Source organism: Vitis riparia, chromosome 11, assembly GCF_004353265.1.
Source record: "Vitis riparia cultivar Riparia Gloire de Montpellier isolate 1030 chromosome 11, EGFV_Vit.rip_1.0, whole genome shotgun sequence".
Classification (NCBI taxonomy): domain Eukaryota; kingdom Viridiplantae; phylum Streptophyta; class Magnoliopsida; order Vitales; family Vitaceae; genus Vitis; species Vitis riparia.
Window position 1 is genome coordinate 15,138,279 of NC_048441.1, and position 15,536 is coordinate 15,153,814.

General features: G+C 36.0%; 1 protein-coding gene, 1 long non-coding RNA gene, 1 other non-coding gene and 1 pseudogene across 3 annotated transcripts; 3 read left to right on the top strand and 1 right to left on the bottom strand.

Annotated features, from left to right (window-relative positions):
- Window positions 1-2,506: 2,506 nt before the first annotated feature.
- LOC117925615 lies at window positions 2,507-2,964 on the bottom strand. The gene is made up of 2 exons (XR_004652996.1): window positions 2,886-2,964; window positions 2,507-2,778 (listed from the first exon to the last, which is right to left on the bottom strand). It is a non-coding gene; the product is annotated as an uncharacterized LOC117925615 (long non-coding RNA).
- A 2,250-nt stretch (window positions 2,965-5,214) lies between these two features.
- Window positions 5,215-6,492, top strand: LOC117924791 (annotated as a pseudogene).
- A 1,784-nt stretch (window positions 6,493-8,276) lies between these two features.
- Window positions 8,277-12,963, top strand: LOC117925736 (heme oxygenase 1, chloroplastic). The gene is made up of 4 exons (XM_034844831.1): window positions 8,277-8,956; window positions 11,633-11,856; window positions 12,384-12,491; window positions 12,690-12,963. Exons 1-4 carry the CDS (start codon window positions 8,509-8,511, stop codon window positions 12,780-12,782), a joined length of 873 nt encoding a protein of 290 aa, XP_034700722.1. The 5' UTR covers window positions 8,277-8,508; the 3' UTR covers window positions 12,783-12,963.
- Window positions 12,964-14,074: 1,111 nt separating this feature from the next.
- On the top strand, window positions 14,075-14,147 carry TRNAR-CCU. The gene has a single exon. It is a non-coding gene; the product is annotated as a tRNA-Arg (tRNA).
- The last annotated feature ends 1,389 nt before the right edge of the window (window positions 14,148-15,536 follow it).

Genomic DNA, 15,536 nt, shown 5'->3' on the forward strand with positions numbered 1-15,536 from the left:
TCTGTTTGGCAGACCTCCATGAAATTGCTCCACCAGCCAACAGATAAATATAGCCTGATGTGGATCTTCTGCTGTCTTGGCATCCAGCAAAATCAGAGTCGGAATACCCAATGAACTCTAACTGATCCAATCTCCTATATGTAAGCATGTACTCTTTTGTTCTCTGTAAATATCTCATAACCCTCTTGGCTGCTCTCCAATGATCCATTCCAGGGTTACTTAGATATCTGCCTAACATGCCAACAATGTACGCAATATCCGGACGTGTACATACCTGAGCATACATTAGACTCCCCACAGCCGAAGCGTAAGGAATCTTCTGCATTTCTTGACTTTCTAAACTATTTTTAGGGCATTGATTAAGACTGAATTTGTCTCCTTTAGCGACAGGGGTATCACCTGGTTTGCTATTTTGCATGCCATACCTTTGGAGGACTTTATCAATATAGGTCCTTTGTGACAATCCTAAAATACCCCTAGAACGATCTCGGTGTATCTGGATTCCTAAGACAAAGGAGGCATCACCAAGATCTTTCATCTCAAAATGTTTTGATAAAAATCTCTTGGTGTCGTGCAATATGCTAATATCATTTGTGGCTAGCAATATGTCATCGACATATAAAACCAGGAAAATATACTTACTCCCATTGAATTTGTGATACACACATTCATCCATAAGATTTGCCTCAAAACCATATGAGACAATAATTTGATGAAACTTGAAGTACCACTGACGAGAAGCTTGCTTGAGCCCATAAATGGATTTAGTTAATTTACAAACCATATTCTTTGAGTCTTCGGACACAAATTTTCTGGTTGTACCATATAAATTGTTTCATCAATGTCACCATTGAGAAACGCTGTTTTAACATCCATTTGATGTAACTCAAGATCATAATGTGCAACTAGTGCCATGATTATCCTGAAAGAGTCCTTCGTAGAAACTGGAGAGAAGGTCTCTTTAAAGTCAATTCCTTCTTTTTGAGTAAAGCCTTTAGCTACAAGACGTGCTTTATACCTTTCTACATTACCATTTGAATCCCGCTTGGTTTTAAATATCCATTTACAACCAATGGGCTTCGTACCAACTGGTAATGGGACAAGTTCCCAAACTTTATTGTCTTGCATATATTTGTACTCTTCATTCATGGCTTCAATCCATTTCTGAGAGTTGGAACTTTTCATGGCTTGCTGGAAGTTGATTGGATCATCTTCCATCATTCCACTTTCTACCTCATGTTCTTGGAGATATACGATATAATCGTCCGAAATTGCATTTCTCCTCTCTCTCGTGGATCTCCTTAATGGCATATTTTCTTGAGGTTGTTGAGTTTGTTCTTCAGGAGCAATGTCCTCATTTGCAATTAAGGGTTGAACAATATTGTTTGTTGGTTGAGGATCCAAATTTACTTCTTGATCAATGATAGGTAGTGAAACCTGTACATTATCAAAAGCAATAGTAGATCCCTCTTCCTCCTCAAAGACAATATTCCTAACCTGATTTCTCCCCCCTAACTCAACATCCTCAAAAAATGTTGCAGTTCCCGTCTCAAAAATTGACCTAATAGCAGGATCATAAAATTTAAAACCCCTTGATCGCTCTGCATAGCCAATAAAGTAGCTGCTAACTGTTTTAGAGTCCAATTTCTTTTCATGAGGCTTATAAGGTCTCGCTTCAGCTGGACATCCCCAAATATGAAAATGCTTTAAACTGGGCTTTCGACCCGTCCAAAGCTCATAAGGCGTTTTAGCAGCCGCTTTAGTTGGCACCCGATTTAGGATATAAGCTGCCGTTTTGAGTGCTTCACCCCAGAGTTTTTCGGGTAAAGTAGAATGACTAATCATACTCTTTACCATGTCCTTAAGGGTTCGATTTTGTCTTTCTGCTACACCATTCATGCTAGGTGATCCTGGCATGGTGTATTGAGGGACGATCCCACATTCCTCTAGGTATTTAGCAAATGGTCCTGGACATTGTTCACCTGATCCGTCATATCTACCATAGTATTCACCACCACGGTCAGATCTGACGCTCTTTATTCTTTTGTTGAGTTGTAACTCAACTTCTGCTTTAAATGTTTTGAACACGTCCAATGATTGTGATTTCTCATGTATAAGAAATAGGTAGCCATATCTTGAATAGTCATCTATGAATGTTATAAAGTACTGTTGACCATTCCAAGATGCCGTAGGGTATGGTCCACATATATCTGTATGAATTAATTCTAAGACGTCTGTAGCTCTATTTGCACCTAATTTCTTTGTTTTGGTCTGTTTTCCTTTAATACACTCAACACAAATATCAAAATCTGAAAAGTCAAGTGAATATAAAATCCCATCGGACACAAGTCGCTCAACTCTAGATTTAGAGATATGACCTAGACGTTTGTGCCACAATGAGGCCGAATTATCTTTATTCAATTTACGTTTTGTACCTCGTGATTCCACATGCAAGGTTTCATTATAGGACGGAACAGTTTCCAACAAATATAGATTATCATAAACATTAAGTAAACCGGTTCCTACAATATTTGAATTAATAGATAATGCAAATCTATTGTTTCCAAATGAACAAGAATAACCTGATTTGTCCAAAACAGAAACTGAAATTAAATTCCGTCTGAAAGACGGTACAACGAAAGTATCTATTAAATCCAAAAAATAACCAGATTTCAATAATAATCTAAAGTGCCCTATTGCCTCCACTTCTACCGACTGACCGTCTCCGACATAGATGCATCTTTCAGCATCACTTGGTTTTCGGTAACTCAGGCAACCCTGCATAGAAACACAAATGTGAGTAGTAGCACCAGAATCTAACCACCATGTGTTTCTAGATACTGAAGCTAAATTAACTTCAGAACAGACCAAAGTAAGAATTATACCTTTCTTAACACGCCAAGCAGCATACTTGGTACATTCCTTCTTAGTATGTCCAGGCTTATTACAGAAGAAACATGTTACCTTAATTTTCTGTTTCTTTTGTTCTAGGCCATTAGAAGCAGCAACCTTATTATCCTTATTCCTTCGTTTGCCCTTATCCTTGGAAGTGCTAGCCAGATGAGCACTTTCGGTCTTGTCTTGCTTCAATCTCTCTTCCTCTTGCACACAGAATGAAATGAGCTCATTAAGAGTCCATTTATCCTTTTGACAGTTATAACTGACCTTGAATTGATTAAATTGTGCAGGAAGAGAGATGAGAACCAAATGCACGAGTAAATCATTAGATAACTCAAGTTTCAAAGCCTTAAGTTTTGAAGCAAGATGAGACATCTCCATGATGTACTCCCGAACATTACCCTTGCCTTTATACTTCATTGAAATCAAGCTTGCTAAAAGCGTGCTCGTTTCAGCCTTATCGTTTTGGCAAAACGTTTCTGAATTTCCGCAAGGAAGTCACTGGCATTAATAACCTCATCGGTTACCGCACCCCTGAAAGCTTCTGGAATTCCGCGCTTCATGATCATAAGACTTAGCCTATTTGAACGTTCCCACTTACCCCAATAAACCTCATCCTCTTGAGTACTTTGCTCATTGAGTTCATCGGGTTTGGGCATTCTCAAGGCTAAGTCTATATCCATGCAGCCTAAGAGAATCATCATATTCTCTTTCCAGTCCTTAAAATTAGTCTCATTTAACATAGGGACATTATTGATGTTGGCAGATATAGAAGTAGTTGATATAAAAGCTGAATCCAGAACAAAATAAAATGAATCAAATAAACCATCATGCTCACATAAAATAAGCAATTAAACACATAATCTTTAAATTTAAAAGCAAATTATGACATTTCAAGATACCTAGCACAACATTAATATCAAGTCTTTGGACAGTAATATTAACTGTAAGTGGTACTCTTGTTGTAGTGATCAAACATTGATGATAAGTTATGTCAAATAATAAATCTATCTTTGGATTGATTTATTATTCACATTAAGTTACCTTTATAATCATCACATATTTATCACCACAGGTATGTATGCAATTTGACCAAATATTAACTTTCCTTTGGGCCAGTCAACACCCGCATGAATCACATACACACAAATATCTAACACCCCGAATAGACTAATCTACACGAAAGATGTCACTTTGGTGATTTTCCGCTTTAATTAGCCCATTTAAAAATGCTAGATCAATAACTTAAACATTAATATCATAAAATGCTATTAAATAATAATAATAATAATAATAGTAATAAAAAAAATTATCAACTCAATATTTTATAAATCTTAATCCATTGACATATATATATATATATATATATATATATATATATATATATATATATATATATATATATATATTAAAATAATAACTCAAAAATTAATCAAGGAGTTGGCTCTGATACCACTTGTTAAAACTCAACCAAGGTGAATACCCTAATTTCATATATACTGGAATATTTCTTGTTATAACTCAACCAAGGTGAATACCCTAATTTCATATATACTGGAATATTTCTTGTTATAACTCAACCAAGATGAATACCCTAATTTCATATATACTGGAATCTCCTGATTAAAAATGAGTAGAAAAATAATAGCGGAAACATACCTGAATCCATTGAAGGAGAAACCTTATAGGAAGAAAACCCTTGAGATGGTCTTCCAATTCTAGCCACTAGATTCTGTGTCAATTTCTCTCTGAGAGGATTTTCGGAAATTGGAATGCGTAGTGGTAGAATGGGGACCATAACCCTATTTATAAACTGCTAGGGCAATTTTAATTTTATCACAATTACATTTCTGCCCCTCATAGAAATAATAATTATCTAATGGTATCTACACAATAATCTCATGACAATTATACCCTTAAGCCAATTAATCAATTATTAATTAGATCACTATATTTAGGCTTAATTAAATGATAGCACACACACATTTTAATTATTTACATGTGTGGCCCAAATTATAGATTAATTACAAAAATTAATCTAACAAATTATCCATCCCCTAACTCTACACAAACAAAAGTCCAAAAAGGAAGATGGTTATCACCATCTTTAATGGCCCCCACGCGTCTCCACTAAAGGATTGTGGAGTGTTGAGAAACTCAGAATGAATGACTGAAAGCGATAAGCAAAAGTCTGCTTGGCCGAATCCATATAAGATTAATACTCAGTAGTACTGAACGTGTAAGATTTGTAGTGAGGAGATAGAGATGAGAGCCAACTGAGAATTTTGCTTATCTTTTTATTTGTTAATGGTGCAAATGGAACCCAAATGGCTGGTTTTGTTGGTAGTGATTCTGGGGTTAAGTTGGTTTGCAGAAACCCAACAAGGATTGATACCCTGGTTTTACTCTTCTTCATGCTCAAAGGATGAGGCCATAGTCAGGTCTACTGTTGTAACTCACTTCAAGAAGGATCCTACAATTGCAGCCGGCCTTCTAAAGCTTCATTTCAAAGATTGATTTTTTCAGGTTCTTCTTCTTCTTTTTCTTCTTCTTCCATGTTTGCTTATATTAATTAATCATGGAACTTCAGTTGATTGATCTGAACAGGGCTGTGATGGTTCAGTAGGTGAGATAGATGCATTGCCCGACTCAGAATTAAGAGGATTTGGTGTGATAGATGACACCAAAACTCAACTAGAGACCTTGTGCCTCGGGGTGGTATCATGTGCTGATATACTGGCACTTGCTGCTCGTGATGCTGTTGGCTTGGTAAAGTACTCTTCATCAAATATAATATAAACCCTAGTGAAGTATATTTGGTGGTGATCAAGGGGGTAAGCCAATTAATTTTGTTTCAAAATATGTCCAGAGTGGTGGTCCAAGTTGGCCAGTGCCCACAGGAAGACGAGATGGGAGGCTCTTATTTGGTGTATCCCTGGATGCCCCTACTTTACCTGTTCCTACTGATTCTATTCCTGTCATAAGAGAGAAGTTTGTTGCTAAAGGCCACAACAATCATGACCTTGTACCACTAGTTGGTATATATTTTCTTTTTCTCTGATTTATCCACAAAAAAAAGGGTTTGATAATTAGATGACATATATGCATGTTTGGTTCAGAATATATGTTTGTGCAGGGGCACACACCATTGGACTAACGGACTGTTCGTCCTTCCAATACCGTCTCTACAACTTCACGGCAAAGGGAAATGCAGACCCAACAATAAACCAAGCTTTCCTGGCTCAGCTGCGAGCCCTTTGTTCTGATGTTGGTGGCAATGTCTCCAAAAGGGGGGTGCCGCTGGATAAAGATAGCCAGTTCAAATTCGATGTCAGTTTCTTCAAGAATGTGCGGGATGGGAATGGAGTCCTAGAGTCGGATCAAAGGCTTTTTTGAGATAGCGAAACCCAGAGAATCGTTAAGAATTATGTTGGTAACGGAAGAGGCTTACTGGAGCTTAGATTTTATTTTGAGTTTCCAAAAGCCATGATTAAAATGAGTAGCATCGAGGTTAAGACTGGTACTCAAGGACTGATTCGAAAGACATGCTCAAGGTTTAATCATTCCATCGAATCAAATGAAATAGAATATTAAAAGGTAATAGTATATAGTATGTACATATGATGTATGCCATTGGAGGCATAACCAGGCCAAAAGGGGAGCCCTGACTCGCCCACTTCCATATAATAAGAAGCATGCAGTCATGGATATCCTTTTCCACTTTCTATTAATAAAAGTAGGCGCACTTTCCAGTGTCCAGTCCTTACTCCATAGTATTTTTTTTTGAAAATAAAAATAAAATTATATTAGAGTTACTAAATGTGATCAATATTTACGAAATCTAAAAATATTGTACAAAATTTGTATTTTTGTAGAGAAAATTATAGTAACAACAAATGTGATCAAATGTTTTCATAAGCACAAAAAATCTTTATTTATTATCTTTTGACAAACTAAAAAACAAAAATCACTTGCTTGAGGAGCTTGAGTTTTGAGTTGTGACTTGGGTTAGGAGCCAATTGGAAGCACCAAAGCTCCACGCAATAACAGCCCTATTGAAAATGACCCCACTTCTAAATTGAAGCTTGTGTGACTCTCACAAGCCCATTCATTCATGGCTTCTGAAAATTGCAGTACTGCTTCATCATTTCTCTATTATTCAATCGAATCAGCTGCAGGGAATCATGCCTCGTGACTACTGCCCCATTGAACTTTACCCCACATGTTCAATTTCTTATATATCAAGAAATTGGACACATACGAAAACAATATTCAAGATTAATTCAATTTCTTATCTTTAATATATTCCATCCAACCCTACCCATTTATAAAAATGAAGCTAGAATTTATCAGCAATTTTAAATTAAACATTCCACTTGATTATGAAAAGAAAATGTAAGTTGAAAAATATGTAACGTATTTAGCATTTGTATCATTAAAAGAAAATACTTTATTTAAGAAAGTATCTTTCGTATAATTTCTTATATTTTGGGTGATTTTTTCTTACACATGTTGACTTGAAATTGAATAAATTTTATACTAATTTGAATTAAATATATATTAGATTTATAGAAAATAAAAAATATTTTGCATTTAATATGATATTTTTGAACTTATTAATCCTTGATCAACGTAGTCTTTTCATAAAATTTAATAGCTATTAATTTATTAAATTTGAAATTTAAAATTTATTATATAATTTTTATTTTAAATAGTAAGATTGCTTGATAAAATTTCCTTGAGTACTTTTTTTTTTTTTTTTCTAAATTAGTGGATTAACATATTTACTTTCCTTTCATGTTAAAGTACCGAGGTCATAAGAAAAAAATAAGAGATGAAAGAAACATCAACAATTAAAACTATTTTGATTCATTATCGGCATATTAAGTTATTTTCATTAAATATATTTAATATAATTAATAATTTAAATTAAATTATTAAATTAATAAACGTGCTTTGGAAGTGTAATAGTATTGGTTGTACAATCCCTTACAACATATTGGGAGACACGTATGCTAACTTGAAATTAAAACATACAAGGACAACTTTATTGGTATTTTTAGAAAGAAAAATTTTCTAATAGCAAGTGGTTTGTAAATAGTTGGTACTTGAAGCCCTGCCATCGCCCTTTTCTGCTTTTTAGGGTAATGTTTCTGCCGCTACACCCTGTGGGCGGCAAACATGTCGAACAAGGCAAAACCATACAAATATTAAAAAGGGGGATGGTGAAGGGGAAAACGGGAAAACGACGTCGTCTCACTCTTATCTGATTCGTCACCCCACACCGCCAATCAATGCGGAGACAAAAACGACGTCGTACGTGGTAACCAATGAAAGATTGGAAATAAATAAATAAATAATGCACTAACAGAAGCGAAGCGGCCCATCTTGCATCAATGGAGGATTGAAGATAGGCAGAGGAGGAAGACCCATACATACACGATACACCCACGCACCAATCAACGTCTCACTCTTTGTTTAGTCAATCGCTTTGTCTTCAAGACTACTTGAAACGCTACTGCAAGCCAACTACCGTTATCTCTCTCTAAAAGCTCCTTACGTTCTCTTCCTGCGAAGGCTATATTGTTTTTCTTAAAATTTCTTTTAAAAATGGCTTCGCTGACCCCCGTTTCTCAATCCCAGTCCGTTTTGGATAAACCCCAATTCAAGTCACCAGCCCTACACGCAAACTTCCCACCCGTTTCTCTTAGGAGCCCTAGTTTTCGCTTCAGGGCTTTGAGGAGACACGGCTCTGTCCCTGCAAGACGTGGTGGAGTTTTGGAAATGGCACCCAAGAGTCTTGTTGTGTCTGCAACCACTGCGGAGAAGCCGAAGAAGCGGTACCCGGGTGAGGCGAAGGGATTTGTGGAGGAGATGAGGTTTGTGGCCATGAAATTGCACACCAGGGATCAGGCAAAGGAGGGGGAGAAGGAACCTCAGGGACAGCCGGTGGCCAAATGGGAGCCGTCCATTGATGGGTACTTGAGGTTTCTTGTGGACAGCAAGTTGGTCTACGATAAGCTCGAGGGGATTGTTCAGAAGGCTGCTTTTGATTCCTGTAAGTTGGTATTTAAGATTTCCTGAATGTTTGTTTTTGGGTTTGTGAACTCTGTTGTTGTTTCCTTTGATTTCTTCTGGATGGCATTTTTCCCCCCTTTTTATGTGGGATTCACTTTACTATCCAAAGAGGATAGAAAAGCATCTAGTTTGAGTGTGCGTTGTGGAAAAGGGAAAGGAGGGGGTTGGGTTGGGTCAGTTTTGTTTCCAGGCTAGTTCTGAGCTATATTGGCTGCATCTGTAGAGTGTAGAGACAGTTAACTTGCAAATGCAGTCTGCATCTTATTTTGTATTTTGGCATTAGTGAATGATTATAACCTATTGTCTTAGTTATCTAAAATACGAGTCTTGGTTTTATGTATGCTTGATTATGAGTTCATTTTAAGTCCTGGAGGATGTGGATTCTTTTTTGAGCCTATAATTTACCCAAGGTGAAGATGAGAAAACTGTTTTCTTATACTCTGTACTCTTGGTTTAATCTTGTTTGGGATTGTACTCTTAATTTTTATTTTATTTTATTTTTTTTTTTATCTTTTATTTCAACAACTTCTTAGGTAGGTTTAAGCTGGATGTTCTTGCCATTGTGCAATTGTATACCTCCTGTGTACTTGGGCTGCACCCCTTCGATAGGCAACTTTGAACTCAAATTTGCTTTCCTTTGATTTGCATAGCATTTGAAGCTAGAAATCCATAACCATGATTGAGGCAATGGGAAAATATGTGAGTTGTCTCTGCAATTGAGGATGTTTAATCAATTTTAGGTTCCCTTAAAATTAAATTATCAAGTTTTCATCTCCATTTGTAGGCTAGCTACCATTATGGTCAATGATCCTATTTGCAGTTTCACATATCTGTAACTTTATATCACAATGGATCCTGAATTCCATGGATGTGAAAATGCAACCCGTGTACTATTCTTTAAGGTTGTTCTTGTGAATCAACCCCTTAAAGTGAAATCACCACAGGGAAAGAGCAATTGCTCAGATGAACCTACAAAAATATACGGGCTTAACTTTATCTGCTTTTGGTATAGAAGCCCCTCTGAGATAGTGATAGGTATCAAATAAAAAGTCCTCTACTTCTGTGGTGCTCACCACATTGGGTGAGAGGACGGGGGGGTAACAGAGCCCTTTGAACAAGTTTTGAGAACACAGGGAAGACAGGAGCTCTTTTTTGTTTGTATTAATAATAAAAATAAAGAATTTCAGAGCACAAGGAAGCTAAAATTGGAAAACAAAGCGAGTGCTGAAAGTTTCTCATGAATGGGAACAGTGCAAGAGCTGGGTAACCAGGTCCACTAAATAGTGGTATGTCTAATGGTAAAGTGTTTCCCCTTGGAGCCTTATGCTTAAGGCCTAGCCCAGGTTAGTGAGGAACTCGAAAATTAAAATAGCTTATTGTATGCATTTTTAGATGTCACTCTTGTTTGACTAATTTAACGCATCTAATTGTAGTTTGTAGGGCTTTAGTTCTTGTTTTTGCTATTAGGTCCAAAGGTATAACCATTTGGTTTCTAAGTCAAATTATTCATCAGGGATTTTGAGCTCTTTATTTTTCATGGATCTTTGTGCCAATGATCGCTTTTAAAATAAAACTATTTATTGATGATGAATCTTAATATTTTTCAAACTAGAATATGGCCCAAGAGAACCTTCTTTTATGTTTCCAGTGACCTGGTTCTTTTCCATGTTGCATTTTAATGAGGGAAGAGACTTAGCTTTTGCATATTTGGATTGAAGTTCTTTAGCATCTTTTTATGAGTTAGTTTTCATAGTTGTATTTTGCATGAATTTCATTCTTAAATAGATGCATACATGTACGATTCCAATTGTTAATTTAATATCATGATCCATTACAGTGACTTCACAATGATTTTCTTGTTTCTTTTTTCCTTAACAATACTGGTATTGTTTCTCTCCATTGGCAAAGTCTATGACTTGAAGAGAAAAAACTTGGTTTTGGAGGATGATTTTAATTAATTTGTCCAAAAAAAGAAAAAGAAAATTAATGCCAAATGGCTGAATTGTTGCTTCAAGCAGGAGGCTAGAATTCCATATTAAATTGTTTCAAATAAAAAAATAACATGTAGAGTGATATTATAAACCATTTGCAATGGAAGGTTTGACTTTGATATGTTTATTTAGCAAATCAGTAATGCATTTTGGGTACTTGCTTGGTCTCTTGGATGTGATCAGCCTAAAAAATTCCTTTTAATGTTGAAGATAACAGGCTGCTTGGGTTTACCTCCTGATTAATCAATGCCATATAAGTTGAGATCATCTCATTTCAATCATACATGGATTGGCTTCAAGTTGAGCAGTTTTGGTGCCATTGAACATGACCCCTACTGACTCTGACCTATTGCTAACTCTATCTGTGATAATGCTTGCTTATTAGATTTTCTTTTAGGATTGTTAATTGTAATAGGGACATTTTTTTTTCTGGTGAATATTCTCTGCAATCCTGATGTTCATAGTAGATGTACATTAGATTGCACCAATATTTTGAGAATGCTATTATGATCTCTCTAGATGAGCAGCCTTGGGTTTGAATCATCCTTTGTATGCCATGTCTTTGTGTTTGTGCAAGACATGCTTATAGCATAGAGCACCCTATTTTCTGTGGATTAGTATAATGGAACTAAAAATCTTAAACATTCATGTCTTTTTTACTACAGATTCTGAGTTCAGAAATACAGGATTGGAACGGTCAGAAAAATTAGCAAAAGATTTGGAGTGGTTCAAAGAACAAGGGCACACCATTCCTGAACCTTCCTCTCCCGGTGTTACTTACGCACTTTATCTTGAAGAACTATCTGAGAAGGATCCTCAAGCATTCATTTGCCATTTTTACAATATATACTTTGCACACTCTGCTGGGGGTCGAATGATTGGGAAAAAGGTAAACAATATTCACATGAAACTTGTATGTAAAATTACATATCCTTGTTGAGCTTATGATATCTTGAAATAACCCCTTCTTTTACTTCAATTGTTTTTCACCTCATGATGTTTGATTTCCATGTCCATAAAAATATTTCTTTATATCTAACTTCGTTTGGATAAAAGTATCCAAGCAAGTCGGAGGATTTTCTTTTTCCTCTGTTCCTGAAAATGCATCCCAGTTTTTTACATCGTGAACACATTCCTTTTAGTTTTTTAATATGATTGAATAAAGTGGGAAGAATTGACTCTTAATCTGACCTCAAGCTTTAGCATGACTCTCGAACATGGCACCTTACTTTTTTCATGCACTGGATACCCACTTTTGTTTGATGTACTCCAAAGAAAATATTTATTGTGAGCCCTTTACCCATCTCTTTAGATAGCAGGGTTGATCCATATGGACTTCATGATTTCTCTCAAGGGAATGCAGAGGCAACATCGACCTTATGTGCGTACTGAAATTCTTTTTGTTCTCTGCTACAGGTAGCTGAAAAGATACTAGACGACAAAGAGTTAGAATTCTACAAATGGGATGGGGAGCTTTCCCAGCTGCTGCAGAATGTGAGAGAGAAGCTGAACAAAGTTGCTGAAGTAATTTTCTGAGTAGTGTCTTCTAAAATTCTTTTCTTAGCTCCCTACATTTCTCACCAATCTGACCTTGTGTAGATTCTGAGCTGTAAACTTCACATCTGATATAGATATTTTTCTTTTCTTTCTTTTCTTTTCCTTGAGTCTATTTCTTGTTTACCCAGTGTAGCTAATATACTTGTATGGGGTTTTTTTTCTCAGGGTTGGACGAGAGAGGAGAAGAACCGTTGTCTGGAAGAAACTGAGAAATCATTCAAGTATTCAGGAGATATCCTGCGTCTAATATTGTCATGATTCAAAAATTGCATTGTTGCATTGTGATATGGTGTAAGTAATGGCACCAATCCTAACTGTCTATACACAAAACATTGGCTCTCTCCTTTGTGAAATTCCATATTCCATGTTTCTAACGTTGTGCATTATCAGAACAATGTTTAAGATATGAATAAATATAGATATATGAAGTTTGGCCAAACTGCTGATGTCTTCATGGGCCAAAGTTTCTCCTGATGGTAGTGTTGATATCATGTCTAGCCTACTACAATTTTATTTTATTTTATTGATGGGATGGGACTACGAAACATACGGTCCATATATCCCATTGAAAGATAAGTTACAATAATCTTCAAATATAAATTTAGTAATATTTCTAAGAAAATTTAACCTTCGAACTATATTTAATCTTCAAATATAATGTTTTCTAATAATAATTTATCACTATTTTTGAATAGGTCTTCAATCTTTAGGTTCAAAACTTAACATCTAACAAGCCATGCATTACACAATAATTATTAATGTATTACGTCTATTTGTAGTACCCATATGCCTATTTTTAGTCATTTTTACGACTTTATTAGAGTTTCTAGTCGTCCATCATCAAACATGTTCGAATCTTTTTGAATCTTTCTATTAACCGGGGGAATATGTTGAATCCATTTTACAACCATTTAAGGGATATTGCATCCTTTGGCGAGTAAGTTACATATTCCAAAAGATTTAGGAAGTTTTACCAAAGAAATTTGGTTCGGGTACAGTGGGTTTAAACTTTCTTACTCCAATGCAACTTTGGACAGCGCTAACACGTGGTTTGAAATACTTCACATTTCCATAGGAGGGGAAGCACAAATATTTCAAGGTTCCAGTGCAAATAATGTCACCACAATTTTTCCTTACCCTGGAAGACTTTATATAATAAAATAAATTTTAATATGAATAATAGTCAACTTTTTTTTGGGCAATGAAGTGATTTTTGCAAAGGAGTTCTAAAATATTGTAGACCATGATTGTCTTTTGGACCTTCAACTTGTCACTGTGCTTAGGCGGTGAATAATCGCTCGAAAATGTCATATCAATTTTATGAGAAAGATGATTCCTTGTTTTTTGAAGGGGGGACCAAGTGCCATGTGAGATATCACTTAAAACCCATGCCCATTGGTCATAGAGCTATTATTATGCCTACTTAAGATATTGATGAATTGACAACATATTTGAAACTTTGCTTTAGCTCTACAATGCCAATGAATCATTAGTTTACGATAATTTAATTATTATTTATAATTTATTTTATTGCTCCATCTTCCAAGAAAGCGCCTGTAGCTCAGTGGATAGAGCGTCTGTTTCCTAAGCAGAAAGTCGTAGGTTCGACCCCTACCTGGCGCGTTATTTTTCAATGAACTAAATTCGTTTCGTAATCTTTACTTTTTATTTTTCTATTTCTGGGAATCATTTAAGGTTCGCCATCGCTGACCCTTCAATGCGGCAAACCTTGGCGCCTAGACAACTTAAAACCATAATTGGGAGGTTACGAAGAAAATAGACAAATTCTGCAAGAATCTAGCTCCATGAAGAATATGTCAGATTCATCCATGATACACCACTCAAGGCTGAACACAAATTGACCCACATGCTCACTCCTCCTGACCACTGCAACATATTCAACTTCCAGTTCCATAGAACTACTCATCAAATGTGCTCATGAATCCTCCAATAAAGCCTGCTCCATTGCAATCCCCACATAAAATCTCCCTTTTGCCTCTGCAAGGAACAAGAATTTTAGGTGAGAATCAGGTAATGGGTGCACAGATGAGATATCTATATCAATCACTCTCCATGGCTTGCACAAGGGACGGTGGAAACGCTGGGTGAAAAGAAGAGACTGACATATAAGAGGAGCGTTGAAGTTGTCAACAACACGTATTCTATACATGTATATATGGATTTCATTCCATCTAAAGAGCAGGATAGCGATTTTGAAATGTGAAGTTGTCCAAAGGAATCTAGCATGTGCTTAGATTGATAAGGCATGATCCATGGGGCAACCCTACCTAAGTGAATAGTTTAAAGGTTTCAAATATCAATAACAAAACACTGACACTGGGGCTCTATTTGTTTCAAACAAAATACAAAAGCTTGAAAGCAGGGGCACCAATGGGAAGAGAGGGAGTTGGGGAGTGGAGGTTATATTACTGTAGATATACATCATGTTATATTGCTGTAGTTTTAGCTTAAAACACAGTATAATGCACTAAAATAAAAACAATTTGATCTTGTTACCTGCAAAGCCAACATAATCCACCAGCTTTAAACTGCCCATTGAAGTGGTCTACAGAGTTAACTCCATCACCTTTGCATTGTGAACACTGAATGGCACCTGGTAGTTTGGACAGGAACATTAGAAACTCTATGAGCTGACACTCTATGATGTCGGTATTTCGTGGGATAAGTTAAAATTTTTTAAGCCTAACAGTTTAAGAATGATGTTTCTTAGCAATAGTGATAGTAAGTAGATCGAAAGACGAATTTTTAGTCTTGCATGACTATAAGCTGAGAACAATAGTCGAAATGCCAATTGAATAAATTTGCCTAACCAACACAGACTCATTATTGGACCATAAAGAGTTGTGGTTCCATCAAACACTTCGTCATTGATGTTGCTCAGGCAATGTATATTCCAAACCAGCTATTAGCCAACAGATTGACATCACGCCACAGGACAAATGAAACGTTAGTTAGACAAAATTGATGTAACAAGCAGCAGGCTTGGCTCAA